This window comes from Giraffa tippelskirchi, chromosome 7, assembly GCF_054371585.1.
Source record: "Giraffa tippelskirchi isolate mGirTip1 chromosome 7, T2T-mGirTip1v1.2.pri, whole genome shotgun sequence".
Classification (NCBI taxonomy): Eukaryota; Metazoa; Chordata; class Mammalia; order Artiodactyla; family Giraffidae; genus Giraffa; species Giraffa tippelskirchi.
In genome coordinates, this window is record NC_137281.1 from 151,616,343 (window position 1) to 151,635,013 (window position 18,671).

The window sequence follows — 18,671 nt, forward strand, 5'->3', positions numbered from 1 at the left end:
AATTTTCCACAGTGTGTGGTGATCCACACAGTCAAAGGCTTTGGCATAGTCAATAAAGCAGAAATAGATGTTTTCCTGGAACTCTTTTGCTTTTTCTATGATCCAACAGATGTTGGCAATTTGATCTCTGGTTCCTTTGCCTTTTCTAAATCCAGCTTGAACATCTGGAAGTTCAGCATTCACGTACTGTTGAAGCCTGGCTTGGAGAATTTTGAGCATTACTTTGCTAGCGTGTGAGATGAGTGCAATTGTGCGGTAGTTTGAGCATTCTTTGGTATTACCTTTCTTTGGGATTGGAATGAAAACAGACCTTTTCCAATCCTGTGGCCACTGCTGAGTTTTCCAAATTTGCTGGCATAATGAGTGCAGCACTTTCACAGCATCATCTTTTAGGATTTGAAAGAGCTCAACTGGAATTCCATCACCTCCACTAGCTTTGTTCGTAGTGATGCTTTCTACGGACCACTTGACTTCACGTTCCAGGATGTCTGGCTCTAGGTGAGTGATCACACCATAGTGATTATATGGGTTGTGAAGATCTTTTTTGTACAGTTCTGCTGTGTATTCTTGCCACCTCTTCTTAATATCTTCTGCTTCTGTTAGGTCCATATCATTTCTGTCCTTTATTGAGCCCATCTTTGCATGATATGTTTCCTTGGTATCCCTAATTTTCTTGAAGAAATCTCTAGTCTTTCCCATTCTATTGCTTTCCTCTATTTCCTTGCACTGATCGCTGAGGAAGGCTTTCTTATCTCTCCTTGCTATTCTTTGGAACTCTGCATTCAAACGGGTATATTTTTCCTTTTCTCCTTTGCCTTTCACTTCTCTTCTCCTCATAGCTATTTGAAAGGCCTCCTCAGACAATCATTTTGCCTTTTCGCATTTCTTTTTCTTGGGGATGGTCTTGATCCCTCCCTCCTGTACAATGTCACGAGCCTCCGTCCATAGTTCTTCAGGCCCTCTGTCTATCAGATCTAATCCCTTCAATCTACTTGTCACTTCCACTGTATAATAGAAAGGGATTTGATTTAGGTCATACCTGAATGGTCGAGTGGTTTTCCCTACTTTCTTCAATTTAAGTCTGAATTGGGCAATAAGCAGTTCATGATCTGAGCCACAGTCTGCTCCCGGTCTTGTTTCTGCTGACTGTATAGAGCTTTGCCATGTTTGGCTGCAAAGAATATAATCAATCTGATTCCAGTATTGACCATCTGGTGATGTCCCTGTGTAGAGTCTTCTCTTGTGTTGTTGGAAAAGGGTGTTTGCTATGACCAGGGCATTCCTTTGGCAAAACTGTATTAGCCTTTCCCCTGCTTTATTCTGTACTCCAAGGCCAAACCTGCCTGTTACTCCAGGTATTTAAATTTAGGAAAAATTAGTTTAAAATTAGGAAAGGTGTATGTCAAGGCTGTATATTGTCACCCTGCTTATTTAACTTAAATGCAGAGTAAATCATGCTACATGCTGGGCTGGATGAATTACAAGCTGGCTTCAAGACTGCTGGGAGAAATATCAACAACCTCAGATATGCAGATGACACCACTCTATTGGCAGAAAATGAAGAGGAACTAAAGAGCCTCTTGATGAAAGTGAAAGAGGAGAGTGAAAAAGCCGGCTTAAAACTCAGCATTCAAAAAACTAAGATCATGGCATCTGGTCCCATCAGTTCATGGCAAATAGAAGGGGAAAAAGTGGAAGCACTGACAGATTTTATTTTCTTGGGATCCAAAATCACTGCAGATGGTGACTACAACCATGAAATTAAAAGAGACTTGCTCCTTGGAAGGAAAGTTATGACCAACCTAGACAGTGTATTAAAATGCAGAGACGTCACTTTGTGGACAAAAGTCCACCTAGTCAAAGCTGTGGTTTTTCCAGTAGCCATGTATGGATGTGAGAGTTGAACCATAAAGAAAAGTAAGCGCCAAAGAATTCATGCTTTCGAACTGTGGTGTTGGAGAAAACTCTTGAGAATCCCCTGGACAGCAAGGAGATCAAGGCAGTTAACTTAGGAAATCAGTCCTGAATATTCATTGGAAGGACTGATGCTGAAGCTGAAGTTCCAGTACTTTGGCCACCTGATTGGAAGAACTGACTCATTGGAAAAGACCCTGATGCTGGGAAAGATTGAGGGCAGAAGGAGAAGGGGGTGACAGAGGATGAAATGGTTAGATAGCATTATCAACTCAATGGATGTGAATTTGATCAAACTTTGAGAGGTAGTGAAGGACAGGGAATCCTGGTGTGCTGCAGTCCAGTTTGGGGTCGCAAAAAGTTGGACATGTCTTAGCAACTGCACAACAATAGCAAAAAATATGCTCATACAAGTACCCATGTTGACTCCTAAATAATCACTTTTGCTCCTTTGCTATTTTCAGGTTTTATAGCAAAAAAAAATATCTCAACTTATTTGGCAACCTTTTGTTTAACTTTTAAAATAGCAAGATGCAATCAACTAGTTAAATATTATGGCTGGAAAGTTAGTCTTAATCAGTTCAAAAGAACAAAAACTGCTTCAGAGTTCAGCATGATTCATTTGCCTAGGAGGTTTCAGATGTGTCATCTAACCATTACTGGAAAAATAACAATGAAATCTGTTAGAATTCCATAACAGGCTGAAGTTAGGGAAAAAAAAGTTTAATCATCAAATTAGCATGCATTGTGTATTCTGGAGTCAAAGATAAGGCAGACAGTGTCTGCCCTCAAAAGTCATATAATCCATAGAATAGCATTTCCCAAATTTCAGCATTTACCTTTAGCTATATTTACTATTTCTTTTATGGTAACTTAAAGATTAGACTTGCACCTCAAATCATCAGTTTCCCCTCTGCCCCCGATGGCTCAGACGGTAAAGAATCTGCCTGCAATGTGGGAGACCCGGGTTCGATCCCTGGGTAGGGAAGATCCTCTGGAGAAGGGAATGGCAACCCACTCCAGTATTCTTGCCTGGAGAATCCCACAGACAGAGGAGCCTGGCGGGCTACAGGTCCATAGTGTCACAAAGAGTGACACTTTAAAAAGTGTCACTTTACTTTAAAAAGTCACACCCTTTACTTTAAAAGTCACTTAAAGTGACTTACTTTAGTTTTTTTTTTTTAAACATTAGTCTTGCACCTTAAATCATCAGTCCTCAACCTTTTTGGCACCAGGGACCAGCATTGTGGAAGACAATTTTTCCAATGATGGGGGAAGGGGGTTTGGGTTGATTCAAGTGCAGTAGGGTTCAAGCTCTTAAGAGAATCTAATGCCACTGCTGATTTGATAGGAGGTGGAACTCAGGCCTTAATGTGAGCGATGGGGAAAGACTGTAAATACAGGCAAAGCATTGCTTGCCCACCACTCATCTCCTGCTATGTAGCTAGGGTCCTAATTCAGGCCAAGGGCCATTTCTGGTCCGTGCCACAAAGGTTGGGGACCCTTGCACTAAATCTCTATATAGGACTTCCCAGATGGCTCAATGATAATGAATCTGCCTGCCAATGTAGGGGTTGCAAGAGACAAGGGTTTCATCCCTGGATCAGGAAGATCCCCTGGAGTAGGAAATGGTAACCCACTGCAGTATTCTTGCCTGGAGAATCCCTTGGATGGAGGAGCCTGGCAGGCTATAGTCCACGGGGTCACAAAGAGTCAGACAAGATTGAGGGACTTCACTTTCTTTCTTTCCAGGAGAGGCTTAAATGATGGCAAATTGCTTGGGGCTGGCAGAAGCATAGAGCTACACTTACATAGCAGTTTACACACAACTTCTTTATAAAGCATGGAGAGAGGTGGTTATAAGTCAGATAATTGGAGTATTATGAGGTTAAAGCTCCCTCAGTTTCCACAGTGATTGCCACTACTATTCCAAAGCAATATCTGTAAAATTACCTAAGTAATACACTTAGGTATGTGTATTATTAGGTATTAGGTGTATTAGGTATGTGATGATATATTTTAATAGTCATTAAGTGAAAATCACCTCCAATTGTGAATTGCACCGTGAGTTATATATTGCATGCTTCAGAAGCTAACAATCGTAGACGATTTAAAATATGGACAGAAATAGCTGACCTTAGAGAGAAAGTGCAAACAGTCATTAATTGCTATGAGCAAAGCATAAACAAACCACGGAGCGATTCAAGCACGGAGAAACAGCTTCTACGAGCAGCATACACGTGCTTACACTGAGCAAATATGACAACCGGCTTTGTCAGACTCTGCCTTCATAACCTGTGCTGAAAGCCATTATCATCGCTTCCTTACCCACCTCATCTTATCCTGTAAAACATCTGCTTCTTTAAAGAGAAGTTGCCTACTAGCTCTTCTGCTGGAAATTGAAAATCATGATTTTCTTTTCGGGAGGAGGAAGGATGGGAACAAAACATGCCTTTTGTGATTTCACCAAAAACTCCACTGCTAATTAAAACCATATATTGAACATGGGTAGAGAGCAAAAAGGGCAGGTAGCAAATGGGAATATCTTGGACAAAACCATGCTCCTCTGTGAATTCCAATTAGCAATGCTATATTATTGGCTGACTGTTGAACATTCTGTTCTATTCAAAACAGCTGGGACAGCAAGGAAGTCTGTTGTCTTACAGAAACCCAGTTAGGCCTGATGAAAGGAGTTGTGAAATGCTTCTGTTGTGACACAACGCTGTGTCTGATTCAGCACTGAATTGAAGTCTCTGTATATACTTTGAGATCAGGCTTCGTCCAGTGAACTTAGGAAGCTCAGTACAGCATTACATTATGCTCTCAGCAACTGTTGACATTGGTCCTGTGAAAATCTTGATGGGTTTCTAGAAACCTGATCCTTTTGAACCTGGTGATGGCCATTGGAGTAAACAGTGGGTGATGAGTCTCTTTCTGGATTGAAAGGGAATCTGACTTGCATACTTTCTACTAAACTCCCCCCTCCACCAGCAGCAGTGCGGTCATATTGGATGTCTCACTGCCTTCTGACATCAGCGAAAACATGAGCGAAGCCAGCTGCCAACGTGGTTATGCTGTTCCAACAGCTATTTGTCTGTCAACAGTAATACAGTCAGGGTTCTACGACTGTAATGCTAACAGCGATTCTTTTCCAAACAGATGAGGATAAAACACTTCCGTGTACCTTGTCATCACGAGCCTCTTTTCAAAAGACTTTGGAGCATCTTTCTTCTCTGAACTTCCACTGCTGTTTATTGGGATCGATTAAAAAAATTGGGGGGGCTGTGCTGGGCCTTAAGGCAGCCTACCGGCCTTCTGTAGTTGCAGAGGAAAGTGGAGCCCAGGCTCTAGAGGGCACGGGTTCAGGAGTTGTGGTATGTGGGCTTATCTCCCCCGTGGCTTGTGGGATCTTAGTTCCCCCACCAGGGATCGAACCTGTATCCCCTGCATCGGATGGTGGATTCTTAACTACTGGCTCATCAGGGAAGTCCCCTAATGGGGTCGTCTTTACAGCATTTATCCCTTTCTCCTTTGTACTAGTTATTTGAGTTCCTAAAGATTGGTAATGATTTTTCCTATTAAAATGCCATCATTCTCTCCACCTTCCAGTGCTGTGTCTTGTACACAGTGGAAATTCAATATATTTTTGCTGGATGTTGTATTCAGCAACAACAAACCTGAAGATCTGACCTTAAGAACAGAAGCTCTCAAAGGCAGAGATCTTTGTTTTGTTCACTGATGTGATTCCCATGCACCTAGAAAGTTCCTGGCACATGGCTGAAACTCAACAAATATTTGTTGAATGAATGGATAGTATTAGGACTTTACAAAGAGCTTGCGTAGCATGTACTGGACTGATGAATGAAGAGAATATTTTACGTAACATGTAAAGGAAGTAAGAATAGCTTGGTAAAAGTCTCCTTTTTCTAAACCAGGAGTTGGCAAAATTTTCCCATAGAGGGCCTGATGATAAATATATGAGGCTTTGCAGGCCATACAGTTTCTGTTGCAACTACTCAGCTCTGCCATTGAGCATGAAAGCTACCATAGACAACACATGAATAAGTGAATGAGGCGGTTTTCCAAGGAAACTTTACTTACAAAAGCAGTCAGCAGGCAAGATTTGGCCCACGGCTGGTAGTCTGCCAAACTGTGTGCTAAAACAACTGTATAGAAATTATCTATAAGGATTAAGATGACACTATTTGATACTATTCTCTACTTGAAGACCTGCCTTCTGTATGTTTATATGTGCTGCCACCCCCATCTCCGGCAGGTAATGCAGTGCTTTGGCAATATAGTATGTACAGAGTTTGAGCAAACTCTGGGAAATAGTGAAGGACAGGGAAGCCTGGCATGCTGCAATCCATGGTGTTGCAAAGAGATGGACTTAACTGAGTGACTGAACAACAACAAATCAGAGGCAGCTTCTCTGGTTATCCAGGAAGCTAAGAAATTAACAATTTTTTCCTCCCCATATGAACTTATTTCTTTTAAAGCTGCCCCCCCTTTCATTCTTAATAACTTATTTTTATGAAAAGCATATAAGCAAATGATCATTGGTACCCATGATTCGCAAAAATGTGCTCTCACATTTTTCTCAATAATGACTACAAAAAATGTGACAGTCTCATGAGTTTTGCGTTAGATCACTGCATTATTTCAGGCCAGACATCTGCTACACAGGATAATAACCTACATATTCATCACTGAAATGGATCAACATTTACAAATGTTTAAGTAGTATTAATGTGGAACAATGTCATCATACAATGCGCTTTGTGGATCTTTCCTGTATTTGTACTGCCTATTTGCAAAATTTTCAAACTTATTTCTCATTTTGCTAAGTGTTGGCCTCACAAAATCAGGCTTGATTTCCTCTTCAGCTGCAAACGTTAATTTTAAAGAGAACTCCAATGAGATTACTTGCTGAACATGTTAAACATTCAGAGCTTTGCCATATGCTGTTACAGAAATTGCATTGATTTACAGCAATTTGGGTGCCACTAGATTCACCTGATACTGATTCACCTGATACTGAATCTAACTGTATTGGGAAACAATGTTTTAAATGTTTCATTTGCTTTTAGACCTCTTGAACTAAGAGGCATACATTGTGTTTCTGAACTTTTGGAGAAAACAGACTTTTATTTATTAGAGATATTGTCCTACATTTGGTGACTTCTAAAAAAAAATTAAGGGATAGCAGATCCAACTTTACACTCTAATAGCCTGGTGGTCAAGGATATGGATTCTTGTAGCCAGGCAGATTTAGGTTTCAACCACGATCCAACCACTTAATCCCTCTATAACCTGGTTTTCTTCAGTGGTTTAAAAAAAAAAAAAGAGGGTTGCTGTGAGGATTAAATGAGATAGTGCATATAAAGCATCAGACACATACAAGAAGGGCAGTTTCATGCAGTTTGTTCTAATACGTGCTCAATAACGAGTAGTTATTAGTATTGGCTATTGTTATCTAAGCCTTGTTCTTCTGCTTAAGTCAGTGGCACTCTAAGTGGCAGAGAAATGCTTGAGTATATGAGACCTGATGAGAATGTTGGAAGACAATTCAGCGAACTTAAAATTTGCCATATAAGATAACAAGGTTGTTGCTATAGTCAATAATACCAATATAAAGAGAAAAGGTATAAAAAAGCACAAAGTCACAGGCCGCCCTCTTCACAGTAAGGGCATAAATAACACGGCATACTGTGTTAAGTTTTTGTTTGGGGTGGGGGAAGTGAAGCGTTTGTTTTCAGCATGCCAGGGAGGACTTATGTCAATGAATACTGCCTTTACATCCACTGAGCATTCCATCCAATTACATTCAGAGGAGGGAAGAAGCACCTTAAAAATAATTACACTTGGCTGAAATAAGTGAATATATACAGTGTAATGAATATGTATACATATTGAACTTTGTAAGAACATAAAGAGCTGAAAGTTTAGCTTTCTTTTCTACATTGACTTGGAGTGCACTATAGATGGATCCTCTCTAGCTCACTGTTCTCAGTGAGAGGGAGAGGGCAGTTTTGCCCTCCAGGGGATGCCCAGCAACATCCAGAGACACTTGTGGATGCCACAACTCGGGATGGGGAATGAGACTGGTGTCCAGTGAGGAGATTCTTAGAGATGCTGCTTAACATCCTACAATGCCTAGGACAGCCTCTGCAACAAAGAATTACCTGGCATACATGTCACTAATGCTGGGGTGAAGCAATTCAGCTCTAGGCTGATAACTGTTCAGGGTCAAATGAGTTTCAAGTCACCCATACCCCACATGGGTCTTGGACAGCTTCTAGGGAATGGTAGGCTTTTCGTAATTTAGGTCAAATCTTCTCAGTCTCTTATATGGTTCCCCACTAATGAATCACGGACAGAAGTAGTAATATGGAGCTCTTATCGTCATGAAATGAATGACTATAAACGCCAATCCTAGGAAATACTAGATGCTATTTCACCTACTGAGGACTTCAGCGCCGAGAGGAGTAGTCAGGCTTACACAGTGAGGAGGGTGGCCATCCACGCTAAGCCTCTGACCAATCGAGAGGCCAGGGGTTTCCTGGCTCAGGATTTCTTATTGACTCTTTGTGACACCATGGATTGTAGCGAACCAGGCTCCTCTACCTGTGAGATTTCCCAGGCAAGAATATTGGAGTAGGCTGTCATTTCCTTCTCCAGGGGATCTTCCCAATCCAGGGATCGAACCCACATCTCCCGCATTAGCAGGCAGATTCTTTTCCACTGAGCCATCTGGGAAGCCCATCAGGATTTCCTAAGCAGCATCAATTCCCATAGACAAACATCATATTAAGCAACAAAGTGAAAGTGAAAGAACGCGAAAGTCACTCAGTCGTGTCCAATTCTTTGCCACCGCATGGACTATACAGTCCATGGAATTCTCTAGGCCAGAATACTGGAGTGGGTAGCCTTTACCTTCTCCAGGGGATCTTCCCAATCCAGGGATCGAACCCAGGTCTTCTGCATTGCAGGCGGATTCTTTACCAGCTGAGCCACAATGGCATACACTTAAAAATTAGTTCTCAGATAAAGTTATAAACATGATCCCTGAATATTTATTTTCTACTTCTACAAAATTGAAGATCTATCTCCTACATCAAGACATTTCTTTCATAAATACCCTTATACAAACGCCATAGGGCCTACTTAGAAAGCTGTAGCCATAACCATGGATAACACCCAAAGTCTGAAAATGTATATAAAGGACATACTCTGAAGCTTTGGATTCCGTGCTTGGTGTCATCCCAGCACTGCGGAGGAGACTCTCTGTGAACTCGGTATTTTGAGTATCTCCCGTCAATTCTGTCAGAAAAACTGCGGGAACCCTGCAAAAACAAGAAAGGGTCTAAATTGGTAGATGAAAGAGAAACCAGAGCTTGAAATTAAGCTGAGAAAGTTTTGATACCTAGATAATAAATCATTTAGGCATTTAGAGAGATATACAGAGAAATCACAGGTTCCCAAGGGTAAGGAAAAAGATGGTCACTTTAGATGCTACCATTAAAAATAAAAAGAGAGTCCCACGAAAGTTAACGGCATTTTTTTTTCCCACTGGTGGTCCCCATGCCAATCTGAAATGACTGACACCCTTTAGGTGAAGGGAAAAATTTAAAGAAACAGTGCGTTGTCTGAAGATGGTATTTAATGATACCATACCACTTTTGGATGGTATATACTGTCCCTTAGAATTGCACTTAGCAAAAAAAAAAATTCTCTTTCTTCAATACACTACCTTTTAACTATTATTTCATGTAGATTTGTAAACGTAAGGATAGCTCATCTTGGGACTTCCTTGGTGGTCCAGTGGTTAAGACTTTGTTTTCCAATGCAGCGGGTATGGGTTCGATCCCTGATTGGGGAACTCTGACCCCATATGCTTCAGGGCCAAAAGACCAACACCGTAAAATAGAAGCAATCTTGTAACAAATTCAATAGAGACTTTTAAAATGGTCCACATCAAAAATATCTTAAAGGAAAAAGAAAAAAAGAATAGCTCACCTGCCCTCAAAAGCATAAAAAGATTCAGGTAATAAGTTAAGACAGAAAAAATTACCAGGGCCTGCCTGCCTTCTTATTTTCACTTCTTTCTGGGGAGAGAGGATAGAACACAGCAAACAGTCACTGCAGCCTGTTACTTAGACAATTCTTTTTTTTTTTTGGCCGCACTGTGGGCCATATCAGATCTTGGTTCCCCAACCAGGCATCGAGCCTGGGCCCCCCTGCATTGGAAGCCTGGAGTCTTAACCACTGGACTGCCAGGGAAGTCCCCTATGTAGACACATGTCTAGTATGAATTAGGGAGAAATTAAACAGAATTAGGGCAACTGATTTTCATATATAAGAAAAATCATCTATAGAATTTAGTTCCCCAAATAGCCCCAAATAACTTTTTGAATGTTCAGATTAGAAGGGGTATTAGAATTCCAAAGTTATCATTTTTATTAAAAAAAAAAGTTACAGGCCATGTAAGTTAAGAATGACCTGTCTAAGGCTAGGCAATTTGTGGCAGAGTGACCTTGGAACCCAAAGCTGTTCCCTCTCCTCATATCAAATATGTAATGTTTAAATGTAGGATTGTGGTGCTGAACCAGTGCTTCCAAAATAAGGATTTAAAAAAAAAATGAAGTGGGGGGGAGGGAGGGACAGAGAGAAAGAGAGAGACAGAGACTACGACGCCTTTAAATAAGAATAAAGTTGAGATCATCTAAGAAAGATGACATTTGTATTCACATTTAGTTGTCAGAGACTACAGTATTGTCCAAAAACATGTGAAATGAATTTTCACATATATGCTAGTGATGGCAGTGTGAGTAAGAACAACAGAGATAGTATTGTTCAAGTCTCTCATTTTATGGATGAGGAAATAAGCTCTAAGATATTAAGTGTTTGTCTAGGGCAGGAGCATGTACCAGAACTTAGGTCTTTAAACTTGTTAATTGCATACTGAATTTTAGAAAGTTTTAAGGATTTGGAAAATATAATCTACATCTAATAATCTAAAGGCTTTATATATTTTTACTTAAGGCAATGTTTTCATTAATTGATTACATGACCCTTTTTATCATCTAGATGGCTTTAGAGTACCTATGGAATGGGTTTCAGGCTAGAGGCAGTAGGTAAAACAGGTGGGCTTTCTTATAAATATGCCGAATTATATCATAGTTTTATATAATCTACACACTCCAAGCTTCAGTTTCCTGAGTAGTAAAATGAGGGAAAATAATGCCAGTCTACAATGTGTCTCTGAGGATTTGAAGAAATATAAAATGCTTAGCTTTTGCCTGCCACATGTAGTGGGTAATACTTGCAAATGAATTTCTTTCCATTTTAAAGGCAGACGTTTCAATTTGAATGACTAAAAGTACAATTCTAAGTTTTGAAAAACATTCTGTCTCTAAAAATTTCACCACAGAGGCCTCTTCCTATGTGAGTGTGCACACACATAAGCTAGATTTATAGATAATTAATAGTCCATATGATGAAAAATAATAAAGAAATTTGGCAATAGTAGAGAACAACTTTTCCATTGTACTTGTGAACGTCCTGTTTAATGTAGGCCACTGAGGAAAACGGAGCTGTTACCGGAGATAAATGCTACTTTTTTATACTGGTATAAGACAGGCATCCGCTTCTCAGATGACAAATGCCACCTGTTTCCAATACTTTCTCTCTTGCCTGTCCTTCACTCACTTTGAGAACTTCTATTATCTACAGAGAAAAAAGTGGAAAGGACATGGGTGTAACATATTGCCTCCTTTCCGCATTGGGTCATATAAGGGTGAACAGAAAGTATATCTTCTTGTACATTTGTTGTAATTCTTCGACAGAGACCGAGATTTAGACTGCAAATATAAAATCAAATCATGAGAAAGAAGTGAAACTTTAATGAAGTAAACTAGAAATGCTTGGTTTTATTCTATACGTGATGTTCTAGATTTCCACATGTGTCAGCTCCACCTTAGATCCCGCTCAAAAATGCTCAGTTACTGAACTAGCAAAATACACGGTGAAATTTTAAAATAGTGTAGACCTTGAAAGCTGAATTGCATTAATACCTCCAAGAAACCAATATGGTATGATCTGCCTTTTATTTCTCACTCGCTATAGTCTCAGATATGTTAGAGTTGAGCAGAACCTAAATATAAGTTATATTTTAAAGGCGATGTGAAATGAACGGTTAAATGTTTTTCAGAAAGAGACTCTCACCTTTGTTTGTTCATACAGGGTCAAAAAATTACAGATCACTAAAACTGTCCATTACATATGTATCCCTAAGGGGACATGTGAAGATGCTATCTGGTCTGGACCTTGTTGGGCACGACTGGGTGGCAGGGTTATTTGCTTTGCCTCTCTCTTCTATGAGCAACTTAAAAAAAAAATTATAGTAGGTAAATCCATATATGTAATTAACTGACGATAATGAAATCATTTGTGGTTAGAGTTCTATCAATAAGTAGCATTGGATACAAAATCTAAAATTCTATGTGGAGTTTAATTCATATGTTGTAGTATAGGGATAACCTGTGTAATACTGTATCTCTAAGACAGACAGTACTCTGGAAATTTAATGATTTAATAAAAGAAGATAATTCACATATTCAAACAGTTATATATCACCAATGTAATGTGTTTTAATTCTCAGATTTTTCTAAATTATAATTAAAGCTTTAGGGGGCCAAATGAGCTTCTGGTAATAGGGTAAAAGTCTCTATTTTCCTTTATTGTGCTAATATATAAATTCCATTATTTTCAATCCTGGCTTCACAAATGTCAATAAACTCGGATAAGATTGAGAGCTAAGAGTCTCTAAGCTCTTTGGTTTTTCCTCCCTCCCTACAATTTTCTTTGCACATCAGGAAGATGTCACTTGTTCTCACTCAGATAAAAATACTGAAAGAGACAAGCCAACTCTTTCTCACTCGGAAGCCTTTGAAATCTTCTAGTAGGCTCAGTTTCTCAGGCACAGACTCCAGATGGTCCAAAGCCACTCGGGTACTCTAGAAAAGAAAACAAGGCAAGCAAACATTATAAAAAATTGATCAATACTCTCAGAATCCAACTACTAAAAATCAGTTGTACCACTGGTATAAGCAGTTCAAGCTGTAGTTTGAGAGAATCAACTAAGAAGAAATAGTATTTCTAAGATAAATGTATGTTTTCAAATCAGGAAATAAAAGTTTTAAAGAAGTATATGAGATGCATTTGCAAACTGCTTCAGATACAAAGCTCTTCCTAGATAACTGCTTTCAACTGATACGCTATGAAACTTTCTATAGAGAATTTCATATTAATTTACAAACCGGCTTCAGTGCACATCAGAAATAAATCACAAGGTAATAATGAGAAACAGATAAATGTGCATTTACTTATCTACAGAGCACATTAGAGATCCTTACATGTTGCCATTGTAAAGAAGAAAAGAGCTTTCAACAATTATTTGAGTTAAAAAGGAAAAGTGCAGTTCTCAAAAGACTTGGAAGGAATATCTGAAATTAAATATTTCGCCACAGGGACAAAAGGTCCTGTTGATTACAAATCAATAACTTCTACAGTCTTTGATTAGCTAGTCACTGATTTATACACACCAATATAACCACTAAGAGGGAATGAGCTGAAAATTATTTCAAAGCCAATATTGAATTAAGAGGTTAAATGTAGAATAACCTTGAGAACAGAGACTGTACCATACACACCTCTGTATTCTAACTCCTGTCACAGGGCAGGCACATAGACAGCTTTTACATTCAAAACGAATTGTAAATATTCAATGAAATTGAAAACAAGCCCCACGGCTGCGGCATGGGAAGAAAGGGTCCTGCAAGAACCTGCACATGGGTTTGCACAGAGCTGTTGAGAAGTTAGTGCCCACCCAATATTCCAAGTGTTCCACGTCTCCCACATGAGCAGATCTGCACAACAGATTGTGAGTGAAAGTGACAAGTGTCACTCTGGACCGGGAGAGTTGCGTCTGTGTGGTCCCTCTTCCATCTGAGACCCTGCCATAAGAACCCTGGAGACCTCACGTTCCAGAAGGCAGAACTACAAGGCAGAGGAGAGCCACCCACCGTATTGGAACTTCATGGGAATGAAAAAGCGGCTTGCACAGTGTTAAGCTGTAAGATTTCATGGTTTGTTAGTTACCAATGCATAGCACATAATTTATTGCAAAAATACCTGAGACGTATAATTAAACTGTAGGCTAATCAGGTGGTCAGATGGCTTTTTTTTTTTTTTAAACTGGGGGGAGTCTCCAAATTATATGTACATGAGGGTTTTTTCTCAGGGGGAGTTCTTTTGGGAACTAGACAGGGTTAGGAACTAGTGTTCTCATCATCTGATGGACCCACTTTTATTTCCTGTTCGGATCCCTGTCTCACACTGATGCTGTTCTCTGCCTTCACCTCTAATTCAGAGCTTCTCCAGAGTATTCCCTTATGGCTCCCTGCAAGGTGTGTGGAGAGGTACGGATGGAGACAGTTTGGAGGCTCTAATTCTTCCTTGCAGACACTTCCAATGTCCTTATTTCCACTCTTTCCTTCTGCAATAAAAAAGTACCACCAGCTCAAAAACCTTTCTGAAATTCTACAGGCTGAATAAAATTTGCCTTCCAGAGCTCTCCCCTTGACAGGAATGTTAAGAGTCATTTTATCCTCTTTATCGTTATGAGTCATTTTGCCCTATCTTCTTTGACTTGGAGTTATAGATGTCTTCTAGTTATCAATGTGTAAACCACTGTTTCTATTTCTTCATATTTGCATTTTTCTAATGTGATTTTTGAGAGAAGAGTGGACACATCCTTACTTTACTTTTTCGAAATTGTTAAGTTGTAAATGCTGTTTCGTCACTTCCATAACTTCAAGTTCTACTTAAACTTCAAGTTCCACTTAAAGGACTTAAGTATTTTGTTCCTTCCCCTTAACTTGTACTATTGTTAGTCTTTTTGCAGCATGTGCTCAACTGAAACCGCCATGCATTTTAAATGGCTTCATTTAATGTGTTTATGTGTAGGACAGATTCATCAAAACGACATGTTTCTTAGACTCACAGACAATAGAGAACAGACTTGTGGTTGCCAAGGGAGGGGAGTGGGAAGGGATGGACTGTAAGTTTGAAATTAGTAGATGCAAACTATTACATATGGAATTGATAAACAACAAAGTCCTACTGTACAGCACAGAGAACTCTATTCAATATCCTGAGAAAATCATAATAGAAAAAATATAAAAGACTGCATATACATTTGTAGCTGAGTCACAGTATGTTGTGCAGAAGAAATTAACACAGCATTGCTAATGAACTATATTTCAATAAAAAAATGACATGCTTCTTAGCATAGTCCCCTCATGTGTAGATTTAGGAGAACTAGTAGTTTTAGCCACCATATATGCTACATTCATTTAAGTAGTAAAATTATAGCTTTCCTCAAGAATTATATTGGCCCTTGAATAGTAAAATACAAATCAATGACATGGTGATTTTAAAGCAGAATTTTATCCATTGGATAAACTCTTCTTCACAAACAATAGCTTCAGTACAAGTCATTGTTTAAAAACTTTATTTTCATTTTTTCATCTCACAGTTTTTCTCATTCAAAAGTGACCCTCTAAACTTGGGTTAAGTATTAATATGTTAAACTCACTGTGATCTTAAAATAAGCAAATAATCTTTTCCCTACTGTAAAACCAGTAGGTTATGCAAATATTTTTGCTTAGAATTTTCAATCAACCAAGTGATGCATGAAAAAGGTTTTTTTGTTGCATGTTTACACATACTAGTTTATTTTGACTATTTGATTATGTCCGGGGGTACTTATTCAAATGCTGACTTTTTTTGAGTAAACCTTCAATCTTAAAACAATTGACTGGTTCCTTCTTACATACAGTTATTTTTGTACTCCCCCCCCCCCAACCTGCTGTGTCTCAGTTAACATCTTCATGCTTTCTCTTCATCTTTTTCAGTTGTGATTATTTTATATCCCATTTATGGGTTGTTTTGCAATATCTTGTTCAGTTCAACATCAGGAATATTTTCTGGTACACATGCCTTTCTTTTTATCCTTATATTCTAGTCAATCAGTTAACACCAAGTGCATTATCTAGGTAACACAGAAAAACCCCTAAGATGTGGACAGTACACTTTCTGTTCTGCAGGAACTTTTAATTTACTGGAGGGAGAATATGCCTATGCAAAAGATGTAAGAATTAAACAAAGAAAAAAATTAACTGCATTTATTTTAAGGAAATTACATGTACAGATGCTGAGATTTTTAAGGCATCTGGAACAATAAGATATGAAGTAATGAAGATAATGATACCAGGCTTGCAGGCATCTCAGATTTCATAATTTTACGACTACGTGGTATTGGGGGAGTACATTTATTTTTTGTCCTTCTCTCTCTGTATGCATGTAAGTGTGCTTAAACCTACCGCTTTCAAATATAGACTTAAGAGTATGCACATCCACGTTCGAACTCTATTTTTTGTTTTGTTTTTTAATGTGAGGTTGGCTGGGATTCTGTGATTAGGGTCTTGTCACATTACATGGCATTTCAAGTTCACTCTCCCCCAAAAGCTAACTGTGCTATAGACACAAGAAGTAATAGCAGATGGGAAGTCTAAACAGGGTTTGTTGGATTTTAGAAATACCATGAGGACCTATAGCATGCTCACTCTTAGGGCAAAATACCTCAAGGAGAGTCAGGGAAACTTTATTTTTTAAGTTGGTTAATTATTTCTGCCGTACATAGTTGAATGCTTTAAAGGGTACAGATAAGTCTTCTCTGGTAGGATTAAGGAAACAACTTCTCAAGTTTTAATAATGGCACTAGCAAATGACAGGTGCTTAACCTGTCTTTAATTTCCTGAAACCAATTTCCCAGAAAAACTAAATCAGACATTCACAGAGGGGTTTAAAGATTATTTCTCTTTTGAAAATAATGGAGACACTAATGTTATACCCATTTTGCAGATGAGGCAACCAAGGATCAAAGTGTAAATAACCCTACAGTCACTCACATGGTGACAAAATTGGTATGTAAACCCAAGTAGTCTATTTTCACAGTAAATCACCAATTGAAAAGGATAGCAACCAGAAGCTGTAACAGTATGTGCTTTACGTAAATTCCTAATCCCTTGCTAGCCGTCAACTCTTAGCAGGTAGAATTTTGAAGATACATCCTTGGCAAAATTGAACCCAGGAAGAATTTCATTTTGCCAGTTCTGAAGCGTCTGTGCTTAAAGCCATGCATCCAATACATACACACACACAGGGGTCAGGACATTCTTTCTGTTGATTAATGGATGTTAGGTATGAGATTGAGTTTTATGATACTAACATTTCCTTTTCTCTTTTGTAACATCCAACACTAGTATAACACACAAGCTTCCCACAAGAGATGTTTTAATAAATGTTGGCCGCCTGAAGACAAAGGCAGAGTTACCGTGTTCTAATCAACCTACTGAATCCTGGCCTCTACATTAAAAACCTAGAAGCAAACGTCTGCTGTTTCATTTATTTTCTCTAGACTAAGGATAAGATCCAGTGGTAGAAACAACAGTGAAATTCAGAAATCTTGTCTGTTAGGTCTTCCGGCTTTTGCACCTACAGGCATGTTTAGATATCTGTCGGAAAGGGCCACGAATCAGCTGGCAATTGTACTATTCCAAAACCTTCAACACACACCAAACTGCTATGGAGCTGAACAGTTTGTACTGGTGCACAGAATATTTTCCTTTAGGCGTTCCTCTGCTTCAGACTTCAGGGAAATTGGATAATACAGTGTGACAACATAAGTAGCAGTTATTAGGAACTAGAAAGGAGCTTCACTGCAATTCTTAAGATTCCTGTCTCCTGTAGACAAAGCTTACAAAACAGATTTAATAGGTGTATTTTAGCAAATATACTTTTCTTTGTAAAACTCCATGTGTGTATTTTCTTATTAACATATAACAACCACCATTTTCTTATAGGGCTATTGAAATCACATGTTTTGAGGTTCAGATGATAAAGGATATAGTATCTATATTTTTACTTTAAAAATGTGTGTGCATTTCTGGCACTCTACAGATAATAAATGAGGTTATGAAGCAGTTTATTGGGGTTCAAAACTGCAATTCAGTTTCATTTGGAAAGAGATCCACTGCAAAACTTTTCTTGACAAATGGCTGAAAGATGGTAAAATGAGTTGGGTAAACAAGCTGGAAGGAGAGGAAGACTGAGATCATGAAGAGAAGAGACTGTCTGCCTTTTTCACTTGCGGGGACTCAACCCAGCACAGCTGTATCTGCTTCATAGGGTCTTCTTTTCATCCAAACTGTAGGACACTTGTTGGAACCAAGCGAAAAAGTAGCAGAAAATAGGTTGGTAAAGTCATTTTGTAGATATACATCCTTCAAAGAGCTCCAATGCTCAAAGTTGTGCGGATTCCTTGGAATATCGGTGGAGGCCTTTATTTCTAGATTGTGTACCTTTGATACCAAGTGGGACCCTGTGGGACTCCTGAGCACAAAAGTCTCTGAGTCGCCCCCATTTTTTTGATTACTGAAGATAGGCTTTATTCAGCCTCTTTGAGGCTTCCCCTGTAGCTCAGTCAGTAAAGAATCCGTTTGCAATGCAGGAATCCGCTTGCGATGCAGGAGACCCGGGTGCAATTCCTGGGTCTGGAAGATCCCCTGGAGTAGAAAATAGCAAACCCACTCTGGTATTTTTGCCTGGAAAATCCCAAGGATGGAGGAGCC

At 39.1% G+C, this 18,671-nt stretch overlaps 1 protein-coding gene across 34 annotated transcripts in view; it reads right to left on the minus strand.

Moving 5' to 3' along the window:
• CEP128 (centrosomal protein 128) overlaps window positions 1–18,671 on the minus strand; it is a 459,693-nt gene that overhangs the window by 16,593 nt on the left and 424,429 nt on the right. For all 34 annotated transcript variants that reach the window (XR_014059627.1, XR_014059626.1, XR_014059628.1 and 31 more), the window contains 2 exons: window positions 12,855–12,932; window positions 9,147–9,260 (listed from right to left, as the gene is read on the minus strand). Coding sequence is in view for 18 of the 34 variants with exons in the window: in XM_081510600.1 (XP_081366726.1) it covers window positions 9,147–9,260; window positions 12,855–12,932 (192 nt within the window). In the remaining 16 variants the exon portion in view is untranslated. The remainder of the gene's footprint in view (window positions 1–9,146; window positions 9,261–12,854; window positions 12,933–18,671) is intronic.